This window comes from Vanessa cardui, chromosome 24, assembly GCF_905220365.1.
Source record: "Vanessa cardui chromosome 24, ilVanCard2.1, whole genome shotgun sequence".
NCBI classification, from domain to species: domain Eukaryota; kingdom Metazoa; phylum Arthropoda; class Insecta; order Lepidoptera; family Nymphalidae; genus Vanessa; species Vanessa cardui.
In genome coordinates, this window is record NC_061146.1 from 2337069 (window position 1) to 2362596 (window position 25528).

Genomic DNA, 25528 nt, shown 5'->3' on the forward strand with positions numbered 1-25528 from the left:
CTAATTAGTTTCCGTTTAAAGTGTACAAATTCAATAGTTTCAATTTCATCATTCAATAAGTAGTATTATTAACAATGTTTTGAACTTTAAATACTAAAAACATCGAAAGTAAATGCGACTCTCTGTTTTTATTGAGATTCATTAATCATAAATTCGAATTAGATATTATGTATACATTTATAAAAAGTCGAGTAAAAAAATAAATGAAGATTTGGTGTTTATGCAGAATATCAGTAGATCTGGTTGCAATATCAAAGATCACCTTCGAAAACAACCGTGAATATATATCACACGGACATAAAAATAACGTACAGTAATATTGTTTTACAATATTTAGAGATGGTACTTGAACTTTAATTTATAACTGTATACTATTTATATAGTTTTAATATTTACAACAAATTGTATAAATTTTTCGCACATTGTTAATTATAATCAAATTTCCAAATTCCAATTTAAAAAAAAATACGTATAACAATTAAATAAAACTATTTACAATAAATATAATGCATTTATTCATAAATTCAATAGCGGTATCCTCTTCATTTGTTTCTCGATTTGTCTGACGCTCTTGCCTTTTATGTTAGGCATGCTTGATAACGTATAAATCGCTCCGAATATATTGACGCAGGCAAACATATAAAATAATGTATAAATACCTATACTATTTTCCAAATATTCAAACGTTAATACATGTACCAGTCTAATTATTTGAGAGTATGTATAGATGATTCCTAAAACAGTTGATCGGATCTGAAAGGAAAGTAATTGAAGATTATTATTAGCTACTCGTAGCGACCAAGCTACGAATGACAGCTACGCACATATGTAGCCGCGTAGCTGAGATTCGTAGCTCATTAAGCTGTCTATAATTATCTAACGCAAAAATAAGTGATATAAAAGGATTCTGAAATTAAAAGGGAGACTAGAAAATAACTAAAAATGTAGGATAGAATATATCAAGATTATTTAATAATTATTATTTATTTATTTGGTATTGTAGTAGTACTTAATTATTGACGATTCAAAAACGCTTCATTGTGTAGTTTTCTTGAATAAAATTGATTTGATTTTTTTTATTTACTATCCATCAAGTAAAAATAAAAAAATATTTAGTTACTTTTTTATTATTATAGATCAAAAATATTTCTATTCATTAGTTATAAAAATTATATATTAGGATATTTTTTTATAATAATATTAAAAATAAATAATAAAATGTATTATAACCCATGGAGACAACGTTAAAAGCTCAAAGTAAAAATAGTATATATTTTCTAGAGCTTTAAGCTTGAAAGTAGCGGGAAGTTGTAGGGACACCCTCCGGGGTGAACCGCTTATGTAAAGAGTTTCTTTGTAGTGGAATATTATGTACAATGATACTTTTTTGCTCTTTTATTGTGTCAAAATAATAAAATTATTAAGAGGAATTCCGAATTGTTTTAATATTTTAATAATGTATTGTGACATGTGGAATCTTTATGTGCGCTTAAAAGCTTAATAAATAAATATGAGACATCACATACATTACTCTGATCCTAATGTAAGTAGCTATAGTCCATTCCAATGACAAAAGGAAACATTCAAAACATACCGTATTTTTCAATATCACAAGTGTTTTGTTGATAATTCTACTATAAGATTAACTACAAACAGTTCTTGATTAATATATCTTCATTTGTAATACAACAATATTTCACTAAACTACATAGATCCACTTTAATTTCACTTCTAAAGTAACGAAAACAGTTTTGTCGACATTCAAGACGCCATTTCTCGATGACGAACATTAAAAATAGAGGCCTCATCTAGGCATGTTCGCTAAACGAATGTAGACGAATGAATTTATACAGATAAAAAATATATTATTTTAGTTTTACAATTCATAATAGATATTTTTTTTAAATATATTTATTTAATTGGTTGTAATATATAACATGAATTATTTATTACAAACGTAAAAAGTTACCTAACGATAGATAAAAAAGTTATTTTTATACAGTAAGGTTTTTACATAAAAATAATATTTTTAACAAAAATGTTAAAAGAATTATTTTACTTAAAAATAATCTCTTATCTCGAAATGTAGATCAGTTTTGTGCATAGCAATTTTATAGTTTTGAAAATAATACAATGTTAAGAAAGACATTCGTCTCTCATCTTTCGTATCATGTGCACGGATGCATATTCGGAATTATCTGAAGTTTTTTATTACGACCTGACTTTGTTTAAACGGAAAATTACTTTTAAAATCAAAAAAAAAATATATCGTTCTTTAGCATTAATTACCCATTCATTCAATTATTTTCACCTCACTAGTCGAACGCAAATGACATATCAATTCAAGGTCAAAGTTGTTTATTTACCTTTTCTCCTCTTCCCATTGGAATAGACTATAAAGCAGTTGTGTTATAGAAAAAATCACAAGTAACGACGGTACCACAAACACCCAGACCCAAAACAACATAGAAAACTAATGATAATCTACATCAATTCGACCGGGAATCGAACCCGGGACCTAGAAGTAGCATACCCATGAATACCGGTGTACACACCACTCGACCACGGTAGTCGTCAAGCTTATAAGTAAATGATAATTACTAAAGTTAGGTTAAGCGTTTACATGCATTTTACCAGATCAGTAAATTGTTTTAATGGAGTCGTTATGGTCCCATGTTAATCTTTAGGCTTAACCAGAGAATTAATACTGTACAGTACCGTATAATAATATGAGAGATTGTATTGTATTGATAAAATAATGGCATACATTAAATTAAACCCGCTGGCTCATAAAAATATTGGAAGATAAAATTGTGCACTACATATGTAAATGTACAATAATGACTAAAAATAGTAATAATCTTGCTTGACTACTATTTCTATGATCTAATGGAATCTCGATAATCGACCGATAAGAAATCATGTGTCGGACTATTACGTTTTATTGCTTTTCGAAAACTATTGAATGATACTATGTGTTAACAATACACACTAATCAGGGAAAGGAACATAAGACACTGAGAATTTTTCATCAAAAGAAATCCATTTTCCTTTTATTAGTCAAGCTCAGCAATAATACCGAGGACTCTTTGGATTTAAAGCTTAATAGCCTAGTCAGTCAATTAAGAACATTTATAATAGTCTTTTAGTTGCGTTGGGTTAATATTCATTGCAATTTAAATTATCAAGAATAAAAAGTCGAAGTATTCAATTTGCAAGGAATGAATACATACTTGCAAGTTCAGCATTTCTACCATGATCATAGTTGGCAAGCCCCATGCTAGACCGTAACCAAATACAAGGACACCCAAAGCCGCGACTGGAAGCCATCTTAGTGACGTCACTGTGAGATCAGCTTGCGTAAATACACCTAGTGTTCCCATTGATAATACCATCACTGAATAGGCGAACGTCAAGAGATACTGAAATAAGAAAATTACAAACTGTAAACACATCAATACCATATCAATAATCCTCTCATTTTAAGGATAAGGATTGAAGTGAATTCCAGATATTTGCATAATATTATATCACGATCATTTCCTTTGCCGTGTAATAAGGAAATTATAAAAAAAATTACGATAAAAATTGATTGATGCGAATTTAAATCCTAGAGCCTTCTGTTAAGGTTCAAATTCAACTAAATAAGAAGAATTAGTAGATAAACTTGGATAAGTCGTGGTCAAATCTAAATAAGATTACAAGAGTGCTCAAGTGATTTTTCCAATAAGCATATACAAGTGCTTAAGCGCTTGTGCCAAGCAAACACGAGTGCTTCAAGTTATTGTGCGAAGAACGTGCACTCAGTGAATGAAATCGTCGCAGCGAATTTCGCATTTTAATATTGGATGAAATTAATATCATCACAATAGCTAAATATTCTGTATATGTAGAATATAATTTCGACATTCAGCAAAAAACAATTGGAATATGATAATCAAATACTATGCATAAAAGTGCTTTTATAAGCCTGTATGATTTTAGAATAGATTAACGAAATAAGTTAAATCCAATAAATATAAAAGGTTTTATCAAAGATTTAACTACTATTAATATACTCATACTATTATTCTCAACAATAATATATAATACTTATGCCAGAAGATACGTCAATTTTTAGAGAAGATATAAATATATAGTATTCTTATATACAGTATTTCGCAGTTTTATCAGTGATATAAATATAGAAATCAGTATCTGCCAAATCATACTTACTTACTTTTCTCTCAAATAATCTTACTAAAACAACGCAAGACATCGTTCCAGCAAACAGACAGATAGGCACCAGAATATTCTCAGGGTCCGCTGACGTTTTTAGTTGAATGAGGGTTTTCCCCTGGTCCAAAAATATGATGCAGCCGCTAAGTATCGTTATCGTATATAACATTAGACCAATCTTCATTTCGTCCCGCCATATTCGATTAGTCCCTAAAATATATTGTAATTAATAACGTTATGAGTTTATAATATTAATTCGCTTGCAAGGCTGCAGATTCCAAAATTCTGTGTTCAATATGTTAGGTGATTTTTCCATCAACGGCGATTCCCGTGTCCCGGAAGCCAATAAAGTCGGAACACACGCACACACACACACCATCGGAACACATCGTAACATTTGAACTCTTTTTTATGTCACATCGGTAGGAATTGATAAATAGGTCATCTGATTAAATTTTGATCAATCATCATACCAGCAATACGCCATCAACATTAAAATTAAGATATACAAACAACTACGAACCAGATTATGCCTGTATTTATTGGTACACTGGGTTACTCACGCTCAAAACATAACACAGTAATGGTAATCGTCGTTTTACGGCCTACCCAAAAGGATTGAAAATTTTATATAAAGAGACCACCACGTATAAGACTGCCGGAATAGAGGTGCACCTGAATTCACGCACATAATACGCATTGAGACAATGGTTACAAATACTTAAAGACAGTTAAAAATCGGATCCAAAAGTCTAACGTTAAATAAATAAGACTACCCACATGGGTCATTATAATCTAATATTAGACCATTTACAATACACCGTCTGATGTTCTTCAATGCCATATCAATGCTGTGATTCAAAGAGAAAAAAAAAATCACGAGAAATTAATCAAGATAATACTTAGAATTCTGTTATGAAAATATTGCATTGAGAATTGGAATACACGTTCAAAATATTTAGAAATTTTCTTTTAGAAAAATCTCGTATTAAATTTCGTGGAATATTAATATCATCAGATCATTTTTTTCTAAGTCTAACTTTTGCTCTCGATTGATTAAAAAAGTCAAAAATCAGTATTTTTTATGCGTCTCTTACGACCTTTCTCCAGCAATTTTTAATGGTTGAGCAAGAAGTGGATCTGATTTGTTCAATCCATATTATCGTATATCGAGCACGTGGACTTATTCCTTCCACTCGACCAAGATCCATCAGATACTTAATCTATTCTTCCTGCAATTGAACAGACGAAAAATTTTTCTGGTCTATTTTTTTCTGCATTAAGAAGAAGTTTAATAGGGTTTCACAGTTCTACGAAGTTAAGGGTGTTGTGTTTGAGAAACAGTTCGACTATTTTTATGATTTTCTAAGAAATTTTACAGACATAGAGTGTTGTAAATTTGTATAAAATTTTAGTCTTGTATTTTTTTATTTCGTAGACGAATTTAGTGTTAAGGAATCTTACATTAATAAATTATTTTGTTCATTATTATCTATGATATGCATTTGGATTGGTTTAGAATTGAACAGGTTATCTCTCTAAAATTGGGTGTTTTTTACCATTAATATAGAACTAATAAATCCACTTAGACTGCAAGAGTCAAATCCATATTATACCTCTTTTTTACTCTTGCAAAGCTGATGTATATTATTTGGGACTGTGGCTTTTTTACTACATTCAAGATAAGATAGTAGATCCAAAAACTTTCGATATTTCGATCTCGATATTCTAGAACTCGCACATTTTAAGTACAAGAACGACTTTAACAGTTCCAGTTCCTGATGTACAAAATTATGTATGAAAAATGAATACTTACAAATGTCTGAAAGCTTCAATTGATCATTTGGGGTGGCACGAACACTTTCCTCCTTCAGTAATTTTACTTCGTGTAGAATATACGTATCGTCGATTGACAGACATTTTAACTTTGCCATATTGACTATTGCAGCCTGAAAATATATATAAATAAATAAATATTGGACAACATCACATACATTACTCTGTTTCCAATGTAAGTAGCTAAAGCACTTAGAAAACAAATGAATTTTCTACTTCGACTCGGCCGGGAATCGAACCAACGACCTCTGAGTACGGAGGTCTTCATGAAACATGTTATTTAATTTTAATCAGTATATTTTAAAAATTCTAAATTGATTTTTTATAATTTATCAACTAATTTCAAACCACCAAACAGAATTTCATTAATTCCAACGATATATTTTAAAATCTTAAAATGTATTTTAAGATTTTAAAATATATCGTTGAAATTTTAATACAAATGTTCTTCCCGGAAACTTATTGCTACAAAGTTATCGATATATTTTCAAATGTGTTCAGGGTTGTCAACGATTCGATTTCAAATCCAATCGGAATTCTGAAATTATTAATTTGCGGTCGATTGTTAATAGAGCAGGCAATTAATAGCGTGGTAACGTTTTATTCAGCAAAAATGTGGTGCGGGTGCTATATTATATAACGTCCAAGAATAAAGAAAATAATACAATGTATTATTGAAAAAAATATACATATAGAAAGTATAGATCAACGTTTATTTATTCGGTTATTTTAACCAGAGGGAATCCGGGTTCTCATCTAGCTTTTTTTTTTTTTTTTATTACGCTGGAAAAACGCTTTGCGCGCTTCCCCCACGTGATGGAAAGTGGGGGGGTGTGTGGGACTCCCCGGAGCCCTGAACGCCGAGTGCGCCCAAGCACACCGGGTTTACCCACTAAAAAACCAGCGGTGCCCTCTCCGTCTTTCGGCGGACGCCACGGGATCGCTTACGCATGCTACCGTGACGCCCTGACGGTCGGCCCGCTTATACGGGCCTTCAACAGCTAGGGGGGATTCCCAGGGTACTGGGACCCCCCCTGGTCCCTACGGCGCCTATTGAGGCGGAGGGAGAAGATGCGCGTAGCGCCTTTTCCTTCTCCCCGGTCGTCTTCTGCGGAGCGAGTCAGCGGCGGCATTTTTTTCCCGCTCCCGCTCCGCTGCTTCCTTCTGCGACATGACACTTTCGCAGAAGGAGCGCATCTCTGACCAGCACACCTCGCTACCGAGCATGGTGTTGATAACGATCGGTAGCGAGAGGTCTCCGCCCATAGGCGCCGCAAGGATGTGCCTCTGGGGCCCCCACGCAGCACACTCGTACAGGGTTTGGTACGCCGTGTCCACTGGCGCACCACACTCGTGACAGGAGGGTGACTCCTCCCGCCGCGCTATCCCGTGCAGGTACTTACCGAAGCATCCGTGTCCGGTAAGTACCTGCGTCATTCTATACGACAGTGTGCCGTGCTTCCTCTCGACCCAGCGACTCAAGTGGGGACGGATCGCCTCCACTGTCGCTAGGCCCGCCGTGGGAGTCCCCAGATCCTCCTGCCATCGGGCGATCAGGGCTTGCTGGGCTAGAGCCCTGATCCGCCCGATCTCCGCCGACCCTGGACGGTCGCCGCGGTCCCTCGCCTCGACCCGGAACCGGTACACTTCCGCGAGCACCTCCGCCTGGAGCTCCCAGGGCGGATCGCCCGCGAGAAGTGTCGCCGCAGTCCACGACACCGTACGGTACCCTCTGATGCCTCTCACCGCTATGACCCTCTGCGGCTTTCGCAGCAGAGCCCGATTTTTAGCGGTGAGGGCGTCTATCCAGATCGGGGCACCGTACAGCGCCATCGACCTCACTACGCCGGAATAAAGACGCCGGCATAGCGACCCCGGCCCTCCCACATTCGGAAGGAGGCGACCAAGAGCGGCAGCGGCGTTGATGAGCCTTGGGCCGAGATGGGTTCTCATCTAGCTAGGCAATATTGGCATTCAATTCAAACAGGTTATAATGCTACATTACATTGTCGTCAACAACAAACAACAGCAGCCTATAAATTTCCCACTGCTGGGCTAAGGCATCCTCTCCGTTTTGAGAAGAAGGTTCAGAACATATTCCACCACGCTGTTCTAATGTCGGTTTGTGGTATAGACATGTGGCAGAATCTCTATGAAATTAGACATATGCAGGTTTACTCACGATGTTTTCTTTCACCGCTGAGCACAAGATGAATTATAAGCACAAATTCAGCACATGAATATTCAGTCGTGTTTGCCTGGGTTTGAACCCGAAATTGGTTAAGATGCGTTCTAACCACTGGGCCATCTCGGCTCGGCTCATTGTAGTCTCTGTCGTACAAAAAACATTGATATTTTTTAAGGGGAATATTTGTCTGGGGTTCACAAAGCGTAATAACTAGGAGAATTGGCGAAATTAAAATTTAAATAGTAGCCATTTCATGACGCCACTGTTATAATAGAATATTCCGGCAGCCATTTTGTTTTGCAAAGCGTAATTTCCGTTCCCGACAGCCTAATTGTGCTGTTTGTGTATCCGCATAAATTAATTTACGTTTCGTCTTAATTTAAACTCTTCTGCAGGAACGTTAGTGTGGTCCCTAACAAGCAGCGCTCGTTTGTAATGTTACAATCTAATACTTGAATTTGAACATTCTTTTTAACACCTTTTTAATAGGGAAATGTAACAATTCATATAATATTTAAATACAATAAAAACAGAGAAACCCATTATCCTAAATGGGTTATTTAGGTGTGATGCTTTTGGTTGTAGGGTTTTGTGCAAGCCCGTCTGGATAGGTACCATCCACTCATCAGTTATTCTACCACCAAACAACAGTACTCAGTATTGTTGTGTTCCGGTTTGAAGGGTGAGTGAGCCAGTATAACTACAGGCACAAGGGACATAAAATCTTAGTTCCCAAGGTTGGTGACGCATTGGCGATGAAAGAAATGGTGTATGTTTCTTACAGCGCCATTGTCTACGGGCGGTGGTGACCTTTTACTATCAGGTGGCCATATGATCGTCCGCCAACCAATAGTATGTAAAAAAAGTTTACATAGCCTGCGTCAGGATGTATGTTAGGATACCATGTAACAATTATTAACTTAAGCTTAATATATATGAATCAAATACATTATTTATGAGAATCACTATATAAATAAGTAAATCTTATCCAACGTTGGAATTTAACATATTGGTTGAATTTTTCATATATTAAATTTTTGCGGTTCTGAAATGTTTATAAGCTTCTACAGTATGTACAGCACAATCGCCAACCCTTTTGAACCGGTCTCATATATCATAGTCTTGTATATCTTCAATATATCCAAGGAAAGATGATTTCGGTACTCTTTTCTAAGAACTATGCTAACTAGAGTATCCTACAAAGTATGTCCCTTCGGGGCGGCGTATTGCGGACGTTCGGTGCTATTTTACAAAAGACAAAAATATTTTTATCGAACAAGGTTCTACATTAAATTGTATGCACAAAAGAGGTTCTATGCAATTGTAAGAATGACTAATAACATGAATTTTGTATAATATGACAATGATTTTCAGCCAGGCAAGTCAAGAGTTGTTATACGGGTTTTTGAAGCGTCTTTGTCAAAAACTGAATTGGATACAACCGAGGCCGCGAGTTAATTTATTAGACAATAAAAAAGCTAAGGATATAATATATATAATATAATACAGTTACAATATAATTATAACAATTAAATATACTTAATAAGTAATAATCCAATTTGCAACTAAAATTATAAAGTAACTGCCTGTAAATGTCCCACTGCTGGGCTAAGGCCGCCTCACCCGTTTATGGAAAAGTTTCAGAGCCTACTCCACCAATGCATTATGCCTAACGATGTTTTCCAATGTGTGTGTGCGTATGTATGTGTGTGTGTTTGTAAATCTTTGTGTGTTTATGTTGTAAAACATATGGTTTATATATAACGCTACATATAATGTTAATTTAGTGTCTCCAATGTTATCGTTGTGTTGCACATCGTATTAAAATAAAGAAATAAATATTAACCACATGAAAATTTAACGGTGCTTGCCTGGGTTTGAACCCGCAATCATCGGTTAGATATACGCATCACTGGATCATTTTGTCTAATTCATTGTTTATTTATTTATATGATACCATTAACTACTAATTATACTCAATATAATCTGTATTCCGAACCATAAGTAGGTATTTTTTTATTTAATATTAGTAATGACACTGGTTACTTATTACAATTTATATTTATTAAGGTTCTATTTTAATATACATAAGTGTTTGTCAATCTTTGAGTGTCACATAACATACGGTTAATATATAACGCTACATATTATTTTAATGTACTGTTTTCACTGTTAGTATAATGATGCACAGAGTATGAATTAAATAAATAAAATAAATTACACAAAAAATAGTCTTATAAAACATTGTATTATGACCCTATACTATACAACTACACTTATGTAATTATATAAATTGAAATCAACTTCGAAATACAATTTATTAATATGTATAAACAGCGCTATAGACTTTATCCTTCACATTAGTAACGGTACGTATTTAAATAATAAGTTACTGACTAACTTACTAACTTGCAAATAAATACTTTATCATTCAGTAAAAAAACAACTAAGTCAACAAAATACAGTTATGTTAAAATTAAACAAATAATTTTATATAATATATTTAAAATATAACAAGGTTTTTTTTTTTTAATTTCATTATTTTAATATTATGCGTTATATAAGTTGAATTTTATATCAAGCCTACGATAAATTATGCCACGTCTACAAGCGACCGTGTGGCCTAATGGATAAGGCGTCGGACTTCGGATCCGAAGATTGCAGGTTCGAGTCCTGTCACGGTCGAATCGATATTTCATTTTACATATCAAAATATTTTTTACATTATTTTTTAATCGAACATAAAAAGTTAGCAAGTAATAAGTGAGCTCTTTTTCTTTTATAAGGTACATAAAAGTTTTTTTTGTGCAACATCTATTTTATTTGACACTATTTTGTTAATAATAATCGAATAGCGTCATATAAATCTATTATTTCAGGTACAACTCAAGCAAAACTACCCCTAATTAATTATACTCTTAAAGATTAAATTTCCATGAGTATGCTTACGATATAAAATCATGTTTAAAATTTCACCTCTCTAGACTATGTTGATAGTTATGCAGAGCAAAAGACTTTATAATTATTTGTTTCCCACTATATGCTTATGTTTTGTACTTATATATTATACGGTTAACCGAATATCGTACATATATGTATAATACTATGGTTTTAAGTGCAATTTATGTTATGCCTCATCGCACAAGCGGTTCTCGGTAGAAGTGAATTCAAAGTAACTCTTATTTTTACCCGGCAAACTTCAGAGCCGGATAAGTTGTTCTTTATCTTACGATTCTTAATAAAGAACGCTTAATGTTCTCAGAATCTATCCTTTCTGAGAAGAAATATTAAATAACGACTCTCGATTGTTTCCTAACTTAACCAGCAACTGTGTTTTTGTTTACAATGCCGATATAACCCAGAGATTAGAACATGTAGATCTTAACCGATGAATGCAGGTTCAACCCCGGACAAATATCACTAAATTTTCATATGCTTAATTTGTGTTTCTAATTCATCTCGAGCTCGGTGTTGAGGGAAATCAACGTGAGGATACCTGCATGTCTAATTTCAACGAAATTCTGCCACATGTGAAGCCATCAACTTGCATTGGAGCAGCGCGGTAGGTAGGAGAGGAGGCCTTTGCCCAGTGGTAGGAAATATCCGGGAAGTTATTATTATTATTATAATTTACAAAATGTGACGATATTGCTGTTATTACTATAGATAATATAAAAAGAAACATTTATTAAATCAGTAAAGTATGACAAATATTATTTTTACATGTTTATTCTAAGTCGGATTCAGCATGCATTGGATTTTCAGATTGTGACACGTCAGATGCACAGTCAGAAAAATTGGCAAAAAATTTATATTTTCATTCAATAATTTTTTTTTAATTATTTCTCTTAACATTTATGTTTTATTTTCTACTTAATTTTATTGAATATAAAAGTAGATCTAAAAGATTGTTTACATAAATTGAAATAAAATACGGAGGTATTCATATTTAATTTTATATTTTAATGCTATCCGTACTCTAAGTTTTCTACACATACTAAGATATATATTAAGTACAAACGTCACTCACACCAACACCTCACTCACACACACACACCAATAATTTAGCGTAGAGGGCGCGCCTTGAAATGAAAATCAAATATTTTGCCTGAATATTCTATTTACAAGCTCATAGAGTCGAGGGGCGCTAACATAAATATCTTATAGAGATAAACATTCCGTTTTCTTTGTAAAACTTTTCTCATGTTAAATATGCATAAGGTCATAAAATAAAAATCAATATATTCTTCATGCAAGTAGGCTTTTACAAGCATTTTTATCAATATACATAAAATTGTTACAAAAATATGTGGATCATAGTAAAGGTTTTTGAACATGTATTTCGTAGTTTTGTAAATAATAAATGAATTACCTAATTAAATAAATTAACAAAGCAGGCTCACTAGCACATTGAATCGTCGTATTAATGTTTAGTAAAATGTAAAACTACGACTGGTTTGGAAAGTTGATTCTACAGAGAAAAACAGGAAAGAAACTTAGTTGTTACTCTTACCAACATTTTAATAAAAGATTATGTCAATAATGTAAAGTTCACTTTAATTATAGAGTATAAATAACGTACTAATAAAATAATGTTATATAATTATACTGCCTAGAAATAAACAAACTCTAGCGCAACGCTTTTAATAATTAATATAGTAACGAGCATATGTTTTATTCATTAATATTTTTTCGACATAAGATTTTTTTTTCTTAATGTCAGGTTAAGAAAAAGAAGGATGTATTAGCTCTTCGAAGTCCGAAACTAGTAGTTAGTTCACCTTTCCTACTCATATACACAATGAATGGCACTGTTTCAAAAATATTTATATTTTTGTGAATATGCATAATATTCTTGTAAACTGTAATTGTACCCACACTACCAAAAACATCCTTGAGGGAGCCTCGAACGTAATTAGTACGAGAAGAATAATTTCTAATTAAATATTAGAAATAGAATAGTGTCGTACGCCATATTTTCAACCGACTTCAAAAAAGAGGACGTAATCAATTCCTCTGTATTTTTTTTATATTTGTTACCTCATAACTTTTCACTGGGTGGACCGATTTTGATATTTTCTTTTTGTTGGAAAGGTAGTGCTTCCCGTAGGGTAATTTTATATTTTTCCGATGATGGTATCCCTATGAAAACGATATAAGTCTTAAATTTGCATTAAGTCTATGCGCGGCAAATAGGTGAATAACTCATAATTGTGCAAACCTTTGTGCAAAGTTTTTTTTTTTTAACAACTGTATGTTGTTTTAAATCTCACTCAATCAAAACTTCTTCACTACGTATCAACACTAAGTATTGCTTTTTCGCGGTAGAATGAATGATGAGTATAACAGGGAGAATCAAATGGGCCACTGGTAATAGCTCTGACTAGTACTAGTTCCAAAACATTACTATTAAAAGGTTTCCAAATTAATCCATCCAATTTATAAAACTGTACTAGCAAGGTCGACAATAGGATAGGCTTTGTAGAATAAATTATTTTCGGAAAGCTGGAAATAGTTTAAAAATTTTCATTTGCATGTTACGAGAGTTTGTTGAATTTTCTGCCAATTTTCTACTCCATTAAGATTAGGGGACTTCGATAGATTTAAGCCTAAGTGGTCCTTTTGGATTGTGGGTACGAACCCAGGCAAGCACTGTTGAATTTCATATCATTTTAAAGAATATTTAAAATTCCCCTGTTCCGATAATTGTTAATGTAACACACCCCTCCATTTAGGCAGATTAGGAACATATTGCACCACGCTGTCCCAAAGCAGATTGGTGAATACGCGTGTGGCAGAATTTCTATTAAATTAGACACATGCAGATTTCCTCATGATGTATTTCTTCACCTCCGAACACGACATGAATTATAAACACAAATTAAGTACATGAATATTCAGTGGTGCTTGCCTGGGTTTGAGCCCGCAATCAACGATTAAGATGAATGCATTCTAACTACTACACAGCCCAGTAGAGCTTGAAAGTCGTATAATTTTATAAAGTTGCCTTAATCCTGTAAGAGCCTACTCAACATTATTTATACGAAGGTTGCAATAATTTAAATTTATCTTATTATGCGTTTATAACATTAAGTTCTCTTCCTACTTAACTAAATGAATAAATGCGAGATCAATTATAAATTCAAGAAGCTCAATAAATTTTTATTGGCCTAACCTAGGGTTTGAACTTATGACCTTAGGATCTGTTGCCATATTATCAAGCCACTAAATCAACGCGGCAGTTGTTTCCAATTAATTTATAAAGATCATATACATGTTTGTTAGTTTAAACGAGGTCTACGAGTCAGATTAAAAAATATGCGTTAGTCCATTAATTGCGAAAGGTTATATCACACTGCGACCTACGACAGCGTAGCAGTGACGTATGTGTGGGTGAAACTCGCGCGAAACTACAGAAAGGTTTTAACATCTCGCTACGAGCCGACAGCGTAGCAGTTACGATTAATGTGGGTGAATTCCACACGAAATAGAAGTGCTTTAATGAACAGGCAGTAACTAGCTTTATATTTCATTCAATTATTACTATTTTATACGGCTTGTAACAACCTATTAAAGTAACAGTCAATTAGTATCCCAGAGCTGGGTTAAAGCATTCTCTTCCTTTGAGGATACGCTTCGGAGCTAATTCCACCACACTACGCCAATACTGGTTGGTTAATACTTTTAACCGAATTGCATTGAAAGTAGATGTAGATTTCCTCATATTGTTTTCTTACACAGCACGAGATGAATTATAAGCTAAATAAAGTGCATTATACGTAGTACAAGTATATAATTCTGTGGTGGTAGTCCAAATTGGAACCCGCAACTATTAGTTAAGACGTACGTGGAACTGGGTCATCTCGGCTGAAATATTTTCATTACTCAAAAACATTTAAATCTAAAAAGTCTTAAGTGATGGTTTTATCAAGCAGCAAAAAGGTTTAGTGACATTACTTTTATATAGTGCTTATTTTACTATATATAAATTTAAAAAATCTAAGTAACTATTTCCAATAAATACGCACTGAATTGAAATAAACTGTTATTCATTTTTGAATCTTTTGAATATATGCTTAGTTATATGCTTAATTATCACGGGACGGATTGGCAATAAGCCGGAATAGACCCCGTTAACTTCAGCTAAAGTCCAATAAGCTTTTCATTTGTCTCTAATTGTAAGCTTGCTTGTATGAGCCGAATATTGTCGATTTAAAAATTATACTCGTAAAACATGGTAAGCTAAGCATCAAGCTTTTACTGAAATGAGTATGTAGACCGTGTGGCCTAATGGATAAGGCGTCGGACTTCGGATCCGAAGACTGCAGGTTCGAGTCCTGTCACGGTCGCGTGATATGTTTTTGGATAAGTATTTATCCTTTTTATTTTTTTATTTACGAACAATTAGCAATGATTGATTAAACCATAAGTCATTATTCAATTTTTTTATAATTTCTTGTATATGAACTTCTCACCAAAAGAGGAGGCATTTGCCCAGCTGTGGGACAGTTATATGCTAACGTAATACTTTCCTTGAATTTGAGTATGAGTATAATAGTATAAACTGCCAGTTCAAATCTGCTACTTGACCTCCAGTTTCGGGATTAAAATTGCTCGATAACTAAGCGTTCAGATTAAACACAAATCAGTTAATCGTACTTTGACCAAAGTTTCGGTAACTGGAGTTTAGTTTTTCCAAGCTGATCGTAGTTTGGATTTCAATTAAAACATAAAGAAATAATGTAAAAAATCGACAATAAACTTTTAAGTCCGAGAGTCGAGATGGCTCAGTGGTTAAAGCGCGTGCAGGCAAGCACCACTGAATTTTCACGTGTTCTTTCTGAGCTCAGCGGTGAAGGCAATCATAGTTAGGAAATCTGCATGTTTCTAATTTCAACGAAATTCTGGCACATGTGAATGCATCAATCCGCTTTGTAGGTGTAAAATCCTAACGTTCTTCTCAAAGGGACAATAAGCCTTAGCCAAGCAGTGGCAAATTTACAGGTTGTTACTATTATTATTATTTAAGTAAATATCCTACCTCAAGATTTCCAGACTTCACCAAGTAGCTCGGCGATTCCACCACAAGGAAAAGTGACACGAACTGCACCATCACCATCGCAGCTATCAGGTACAGAACGTTTTCACCATCGAGGCCGAACCTTACTAAATATCCCGCTGCTGTCATCGCCGTTATAAGACCTATTGCCATTCCTCGGCCATTTGTGGGTGATATTTCTCTGATATAGATCGGAATACAAATAAAAAGACCAGCGGTAGATATTCCAGACAGGATATGTAACACGATTGAACCAATTTCACTTGGCTCCAGGAGAAGCGGTATACAGGATGCCTGAAACAACATTATTATGTTACTACAAGTATTTAAAACGGGATATTTACCATGTTACTTGGTGGACCTCGATATTTCGATATTATTCACGAATGTCTTGTTCACGAGACTGAACCAAATAAAAATAAAAGACGTGTTAAATAACCCATATTAAATACTTATCGTAATAAATATAAATATGCTAACGTAAGATCGTTAGCATTATTATGCTGTGCTTGATTGACAGTAACTAATAGAGATTCACTGGCAGTTATCATCTTTAGCCATAAAATTTAATTATGTTCAAAAATGTGCAAATATTTTTATGACCTTGGAGAAACTCTACGGAGTTTCTATGTTATCTGATCGAAAGTGACTACCACCTCTCGGGGTTATTGCAACATTTGAGGGCTTGCAGGTATATTGAATTTTAATTACAATTTGCATTGCTATTCTGTATGTACTAACTTCATTTCTCTCTCGTGAAATGTTGAAATGCTATTTTAATACGTGTACCCTATAAGTGTGTCATATATATTAATAGTCAATTTGTCGTTAGTTTCCGAGCTCTCACAGAATAGTTAGTAATATTACAAATAAACAAACCATTATTCAATTTATTTTTCTTTGTTTAGATTAACATTATTTCAGCAGATTTTATTAATATGAACGAGATAAAAATTAATATTTCAATTACTTTAAGTAATATAAAGTAACGTAAGGATGTCGCCAATCTTTAACTAATATTTTTAATCGAGTATTTTCGACAAACAATTATTATTAATCGATTTCCGCCAACAAGCTGTCAAGGTGATCTATTCAATCGATCAATTGGTAAGCATTGGAATCTTAATTGTCACTATGTCTGCCTTCTACTTTATATTTAGAGTAAATTATAATGCCTATAGTAATACTGGGTAACTCTCTTCACAATGAAACTCAGTATAAGGTATTGCAGCAAAAGAAAATTTGATAAGAGTGTATAATTACGAAGACAGACTGTGCAAAAACCTGATGATTTTGACTGGCTTCAATCACACCAGTAATTCCCAAGATAAATTAGCCAATCTATATTATAAATGGGAAAGTTACTTTGTCTGTCTGTCGTTCTTACAAGACAAACTGCTCAACCGAATTTGATGAAATTTGGTATGAAGCAAACTTGAACTTCAAGAAGGATATAGGCTACTTTTTTGCCCAACACATGACAACCAAGACTCTAAAATGCGAGCAAAGCCGCGGGCGACTACTGGTTACTCATATTGTAAACAAATGTTCTCACTTTCCTGTATGGCAGTGTATTTGGCCAACAACTGAAAAACTTGACGAAAAACGCAATAATATTTACCTAAGGTAACCAAGTAGCTCTATATGGACAGCCATTTATATATTAATCCACTTAACTACAGGCATAAGGGACATAACATCTTAGTTCCCAAGGTTGGTGGCACATTTACGATGTAAGGAATAGTTTATATTTCTTATAGCGTCATTGTCTATGGGCGATGGCGACCACTTACCATCAGGTGGCCCATATGCTCTTCCGCCAACCTATACCATAAAAAGAAAAAATAATCGATAAAATCAGAATTCACTCACCCCTTGCAATAGAATAACAATATAAATTCCAAATTTTCTACCCCATCTGTCAATACAATAACTCTGTACTAAGGCACTGAATACTGATGCGAGAATAAGCGCCGTGGTCGTCCAAGGAACTGTTGCTGGTGTTGTGAAGTGGCCAGCGTGAGCTGATATAGTAAGATTGTTGCTCTCCACGCCATGTGTGAAGAATGGCAGGCTGACTGCAAGGAGAAATAACTCTTAGGTCCGATATAATACAGCTTGTTTTCTTCTGAAAAATAATAATTAGCTTAATGTATAAGTATTCTAAAATTTTTAATGAAATTAGGACACATACCAATCTTGTTTTGGGTTAAAACAAAATCCCTTAGATATAAAAAAATGAAGAAATAACAATAATTGAAGTCAAGAAACTAACATCTAAATAAAGATGTACATAAGGTGGAGCCGAGGCTTAATTTTGAAGTGGACATGTTCATGTATATGATGAAACTGGATATAGTATATGATTTTAATGCTAAGGTAGCATAGGGTATACATAGGACACTATCATGCGAAAGCGGTTTTTTTTGGGTATTCTAGGGCACCGATGAGTCCCACATACCCTTGCATTACCACGTGGGGGAAGCGCATAACACGTTTTTCCAGTGAGTTAACAAAAGGAGTACCTAACACCTGCGACCGCCGACTGCGTGGGACGCAGGAGGAAACGAGTTTATCACAAAAAATATAATATATCTTAATAATAACAGTCAGGTCAACTAAAGATACACTTACGGTACGGTAACATTTTTGTCAGGGTATGATTAAAAATAAAACAAATGTATGTATGAATTAAAAATACATATGCTTTAATTTTGAGATAGAAAATTTTAAAAGATTTTTTGAGTGCCAAAAGTGTTTCCTTATGATGTATACAGGAGTTTAAAAAAATAGTTTTATGTACAGATATTACGCAAACGGCTCCGTGTTGGTCAAAAAAATCCTTTCAAATTAAAATAGTCCTCATAACATTACGAAGAGTTATCGAATTAAGCATTTTATACGGCACACACAGTATAGAAAAGAAATACGAAAGTATAGTTTGAACTTTGATGAACGAAATTATATAACATGTTGGTATAACGTATTTGCGAGGACTGAATATAAATTGGATGGCATTATTTTGAAGGCACCTAAACTTCAGTTGGTCTTCAGATAAATTAAGATCTTGCATCTGTAGTATCGCATACAACACATTTATACAGAGATTCAGAAATTTACAAAAGTGTGAGTGCATTATCAACACCTTAGTGTGCTTTTTTAAGAATTACTAGTTGTCATCATGAGTTGTTTGTCATAAGTTAAGTGAAACAAGTTACATTCGCTGTCGAAACCCTTGGCCCTTGGAGAAGTGGTGCAAAAAGCTTCATCAAAAGTGTAACACCTCGCCTCATTGCCTCCACTGGTGACAGGAGGGCTGGTTCGTTAGCCCAGAGGATCGGAATTGCGATTCAACGGGGAAATGCTGCTAGCATTCTTGCCACCATTCCACGGGGTCAAGATTTATACAGTAACTAGTTTTAGTTAATATTTGTATATATTTAAGCATTTAATGTTATTAATTCTTATGTGAAACAAGTAACATATGTTCTTCCTTGGAGTTCAAGCTTTCTTCACAACAAATTATATTAAATTCGGTTCATTGGTTTGGCCGTGAAAGAATGACAGCCAGACAGACAGAGCTACTTCCACATTTACAATATTAGTATTATATAGATCTGTAGACAAACGAAACACTAACATTTATCCATGTTTTGGCGATGGGCGTTGACAAATGACGAGAAAGTTATTACTCTCCCAAAGTCATCGTTCTTCATGAAATTTAATTTCTTACAAGAAACATAATATCTTACTTCCCACAGTTGGGAAATAATAACTGCTACTTGGAATATATACTATACCACATAGATGGTCATATTTCAAATATAATTATATTTGAAATATGACGTGGTGTAGCATCGAATTGGGACAACATCCTGTAATTATATGTATACAGTTTGCATTATAAATAAATTGTTAATGTGTTAATTTCCCACTGCTGAGATAAAGCCTCGTCTTCCATTAAGGAGAGGAAATTATGAAATTAGACACATGCAGGTTTCCTCACGATGTTTTTTTTCACCGCCGAGCACGAGATGAATTACAAACACAAATTAAGCACATGTATATAGTGGTGCTTGCCTGGGCTTGAACCCGAAATCATCGGTTAAGATGCACGCGTTCTAACCACTGGGCCATCTCAGCATTATAAGTAAATAATATTTTTTGAGGACGAGGTGAATAGAAGAATTCAGCTAGGTTGGGCAGCGTTTGGAAAATTACGTCGAATCTTTACATCGTCGATCCCACAGTGCCTTAAGACGAAAGTCTTCAACCAGTGCGTCCTACCCGTCATGACATACGGAGCCGAAACGTGGACACTCACGGCAAGGCTGGTCCACCAGTTTAAAGTCGCTCAGCGTGCTATGGAAAGGGCTATGCTCGGCGTTTCTCTGCGGGATCGCATCAGAAATGAGGCGATCCGCCAGAGAACCAAAGTCATCGACATAGCCCACCGGATTAGTAAGCTGAAGTGGCAGTGGGCTGGCCATATTTGCCGCAGAACCGATAACCGTTGGGGGAAACGTGTTCTAGAGTGGAGACCGCGTCTCGGCAAACGTAGTGTAGGACGTCCTCGGGCACGGTGGAGTGACGACTTACGCAAGACGGCTGGCAGGAGCTGGATGCGAGTAGCCCAAGAACGATCTCAGTGGCGTGCAATTGGAGAGGCCTATGTCCAGCAGTGGACGGAAATGGGCTGATGGATTGGATTGGATTGGAATATTTTTTGTTAAATACAAACGAGCACGAAGTCGCCGGAACAGATAGTAGATTTAATAATTGATTATAGAGTGGCTGTATTTGTACAAAGATTAACGCACTATATTTTTCCCAAGCAGTTGACAGTCAGGACATGAAAGACAGAAATGGATCGATTCTTGTTGATTTAAAAATAATTAACAAAAAACACAAAACAAAGTCATTGTGAACTTCAGCAAAATGTCAAATCAATTGCAAGGATCAAATGGAACTATGAAATGAATTAGTGAATATTTGATAGCCAGCTGCCTGACCAGACTTGGTACGGCTAAATTAATAATGAGATGATAGGGGTAACTTTACCCCTCTCATTATATGAATCGATGTCGCAGACGGAATATATTTGCTTAATTTTAAATCAATTGAACCTATAATTTCGGAAATTTCATCATGAGTTAGAAACACAGAATGTGAGGCCTTATCCCAGCAGTGGGAAATTTACAGACTGTTTACTTTACTTTTTTTAAAATAATAATAATAACGATGAAGAGGTAGGGCTTTGTACTAATCCATATAAGTACGTACCACCCACACATGTGTCAATTAGCCAGTGTAAGTCCAAGTCCAAGGGCATACCATATTTTCTACATTAGCTAATGCCCGACGTCCGTTGTAATGCATCTTCTTTACTTGTTAGCCATTATCAGATACGACTTGCGCAGAATGTTCTCGTATATTATGAACACTAATATTATAAAGAGTTTAATTTTAATTTTTGTGTATATGTTTGTTATGAGTAACCTTGAAAACTACTGTGCCGATTTTAATAATTCTTTCACCTTTGGAAAGCTACATTTACCTTGAGTAACATAGGATATATTTATTGCTAGAAACGATAAGGGATCCTTACAAAAAGTGTCCTAAAACATCTTTCGTCGCATGCACTGCGGAGACTAATGATGATAGAACTAAAGTAGGTATGTTCTATAATATTATAAAACATATTAATATCTACAAAAAAAAACTTCACGATACCATTCGTCCGACTATTGTCACTATGACACAATATAAACTTTTTAATTTTTAATCATAATTAAATACCGATCAATATAAGACAATGTTATTCATACTTCTGTTTAAATCTTTATCCAAATAAATCATTTTATTTTTTAGACTGTTTGAATTCATATAGATTGTTTTTTGAATTATTCAAATCGGCTTTTCGATTCAATAGCTATTACGAATATAATAAATCATAGAAATAGAAAAATAAACTCTCTCCCTTAAGATTAAATCCGTTACTTAAATAAAACAAAAGAATGAACAAATTGAGATTGTGAGTATAAATAAATAATGTGGTACTGTATTAAAAATATATTAATATAAATAAAAGGTAACAATATAAAAAAGTCTTATATCCTTGCGAAGCCTGGACGCGCCGAACTATATTTATACATTATTTAATTTGTCTCTTACCTCTCTCTGTATTTTAAAGCAATTTTGTAATTAATTGATAATTAATTTCATTTATCGCATCTACATATAATACTCTATTATACGTTTTAATCAATCATTGGAAACTTTAATTGGTAATAATTTAATATTTATCAAATTTATTATTTACTCTTTGTTTCACCAAATTAAATAATTATATTAAAATGTATTTCATCTGATCGATTACCGTGAAAATAATCACTACATATTATTATCAAAGGCGCCCGGCCGCGTCTGTCTGTCTGTATATATATTTTTTTATGGTATAAGTTGGCGGACGAGTAGATGGGCCACCTGATTTTAAGTGGTCAACCATAGACCCATAGACAATGACGCTGTAATAAATATTAACTAATTCTTACATCGTCAATGCGCCACCAACCTTGGGAACTAAGTTGTTATGTCCCTTGTGTCTGTAGTTACACTGGCTCACTCACCCTTCAAACCGGAATACAACAATACTCATGAGTGTATACTAATAACTATATTCGCGATGAACTCCAAAACTACTGAGCTTTCACTAATACGCAGAGGAATTAATAACTTAGGTTTAGGTATTTACTTTATTAAGGTTTTTGTCTAAAAGTTGAAATAGAACGACGATTTTTTTAAATGTTGAAAAAAAATACAACAATTTTTTTTTAAATAAAGGGTTAAAATATATTAAAAAACATATGTCCACCAGTGCGAAGCCGGGACGGGCCGAGCTACTATCAATTCCGAAAGAAGATTCTATCGAGAAGAACCGGCAAAAAAGGAAAGTCAGTAACTATCCTTTTTTCACTATTTTATCTATAAAGTATGTCCATAAAGTTAAATTAAATTTACACTTCAATGCCTTAAGCTAGCTAAACCTTAGAAAATAAAATAAATAATGTTTTAAAAATTAATAAGACCTTCAGAGCATTAGACCTTCGAGAGAGTATGTATCTCCATGTCATCTAATAATAATCTACGAATAATTACAATTTAAATATATAATAGTTGATATTAAGTATGCAGCAGAGATGGCCCAGTGGTCAGAACGCGTGCATCTAAACCGATGATTGTGGGTTCAAACCCAGGCAAGCACCACTATATATATGTGCTTAATTTGTGTTGATAATTCATCTCGAGGTTGGCGGTGAAGGAAAACATCATGAGGAAACCTGCTGTGCCTAATTGAAATTCTGCATTGCATGCACATGTGCATTCCACCAACCCGCATTGCAAAAGCGTGGTGAAATATATTCCAAACCCTCTCCTTAATGGAAGAGGAGGCCTTATCTTAGCAGTGGGAAACTTACAGGCTGTTACGTTAATTTACTTTTTTACTTTAAGTATTCACTTTTAAAACAGTCTTGCCCAAAATCCTACCCTCAAATAAACGTCATAAAATTTAGTGGTGTCGGGGCTTGAACCGGCAATTATCGGTTAAGCTTAAAGTTTTCTAACGACTGGGTAATTTTGTCCCTCAGTCCATTAAAACGAGAATATTCATTCTAAAAATAAGCTTCCCGAGAGACGAACGTAGAGATTCAACAACTATACGCAATTAACTAATTGCAAAAACTCTAGGCTAAAAAAATATATAGGATCTCACTTCGTACTCCAATTTTGAAATGTTGTAAGTTCACTTACGATGATACGCTATTAGGACACGTGTATCTAATCATTTAATTGTTATAATTGTAATAACCATTGGCGCTTATCACTTTCTGATATTTCATAACATCGTACAAAAAATCTATAGGAACTCAATTCGTACTTCAATTGTGAAATGTTGTAAGTCGGCTTGCGATGATACGCTATTATGACACGTGTATCTAATCTTTTAATTGTTATAATGGTAATAATCTTTGGCGCTTATAACTTTCTGATATTTCATAGTATCCTACGATAAGCTTGGATTTTGTTTTTAAAGAATAGCTGTACTGTATCGTATATGATTAAAAAACGAAACAAACGTTTATTAATATGGGTCGCATGAAATTGTTGTGTTGCCGATTGCGTTTATTGTTCACACCATTCATTAGACATCCATGAGAATATTCACTACATACATCATTTCTCATTTCGAACTTCTAAAACATATAAATTTAAGGCGTGTTCTCAAATATGATATTAACAACATTTGACGATTAAAAATATATCATTTACACTTGAAAAATAATCTTCATATAAACTTCCATAATCTTTTTTACAATTCAAATCTTATTCAATAGTAAAAGGAAATGTGCCAGGAAACCTGAATGTTATGTTGGGTAATAATCACATGTGTACACTATGTATGTAACTAACAAACATTCGATTAGTGTTGCGGTCGTAAGTGCTCGAAATCCCCAAAGTCTTGTCCTTAGTGGAGAAGAGGTCTTAGTAAAATGGTAAATAAACTAGTACTGTACTAACTTACCTATAACAGACAAAGCGTATCCTTTAAAAACAGACCCCTTATCTCCCTCACTTATTCTCACATTTTTAGTTATAGTAAACATCACAGCGACACACAATTAAGAAAACAAACACGCTACCGCGCAAAAGGCACGATAAACTTCAGTCGCTCTTATATATTCATTCCTAAATTAACACCACACAAACGAAAATACATTCTAAAACCAATACAATAAAGTACAATTTTGAAAACAAACAAATCGAAAAATTTAAATATTTACACAAGAATTTAAACAGTAAATTAATTGAGAATAGAGGCTGAAACTTGTTGATAATTAGTATGTAATTTCTGTACGTTTAAGCCGATTATTATGCGACGATAAAGAATAAATATACGTGAGTCTGGCTGAGTTTGTCAGCGCGTTTGAGTCAATAGACATTAGTTTATCAAGACTAAGCTATTGACGTCGTTGTGCCTCGTTTGAATTGGTTACAACTGGATGTGTATCATGCAAGTAATGCTAAATGCTACAGATCAAATTGAAGGCTAAGTACCATTGATGGCGTGAGGTAAGTATTACAGGAAATTTCATAACGTATGGATAGAGTAATATTGTACGATTTCTCTTAATATCTCATAAGGCATGTAATATGATAAATGTTAA

The 25528-nt window shown here is 34.1% G+C and overlaps 1 protein-coding gene and 2 non-coding genes across 3 annotated transcripts; 2 read left to right on the forward strand and 1 right to left on the reverse strand.

Moving 5' to 3' along the window:
• Window positions 1-497: 497 nt before the first annotated feature.
• Window positions 498-25252, reverse strand: LOC124540156 (solute carrier family 2, facilitated glucose transporter member 2-like). Its single transcript, XM_047117608.1, has 7 exons — window positions 24886-25252; window positions 18174-18379; window positions 16284-16595; window positions 6035-6167; window positions 4220-4428; window positions 3234-3422; window positions 498-753 (listed from the first exon to the last, which is right to left on the reverse strand). Exons 1-7 carry the CDS (start codon window positions 24965-24967, stop codon window positions 517-519), a joined length of 1368 nt encoding a protein of 455 aa, XP_046973564.1. The 5' UTR covers window positions 24968-25252; the 3' UTR covers window positions 498-516.
• On the forward strand, window positions 10855-10927 carry Trnar-ucg. Its single transcript has one exon. It is a non-coding gene; the product is annotated as a tRNA-Arg (tRNA).
• On the forward strand, window positions 15519-15591 carry Trnar-ucg. Its single transcript has one exon. It is a non-coding gene; the product is annotated as a tRNA-Arg (tRNA).
• Window positions 25253-25528: the final 276 nt, after the last annotated feature.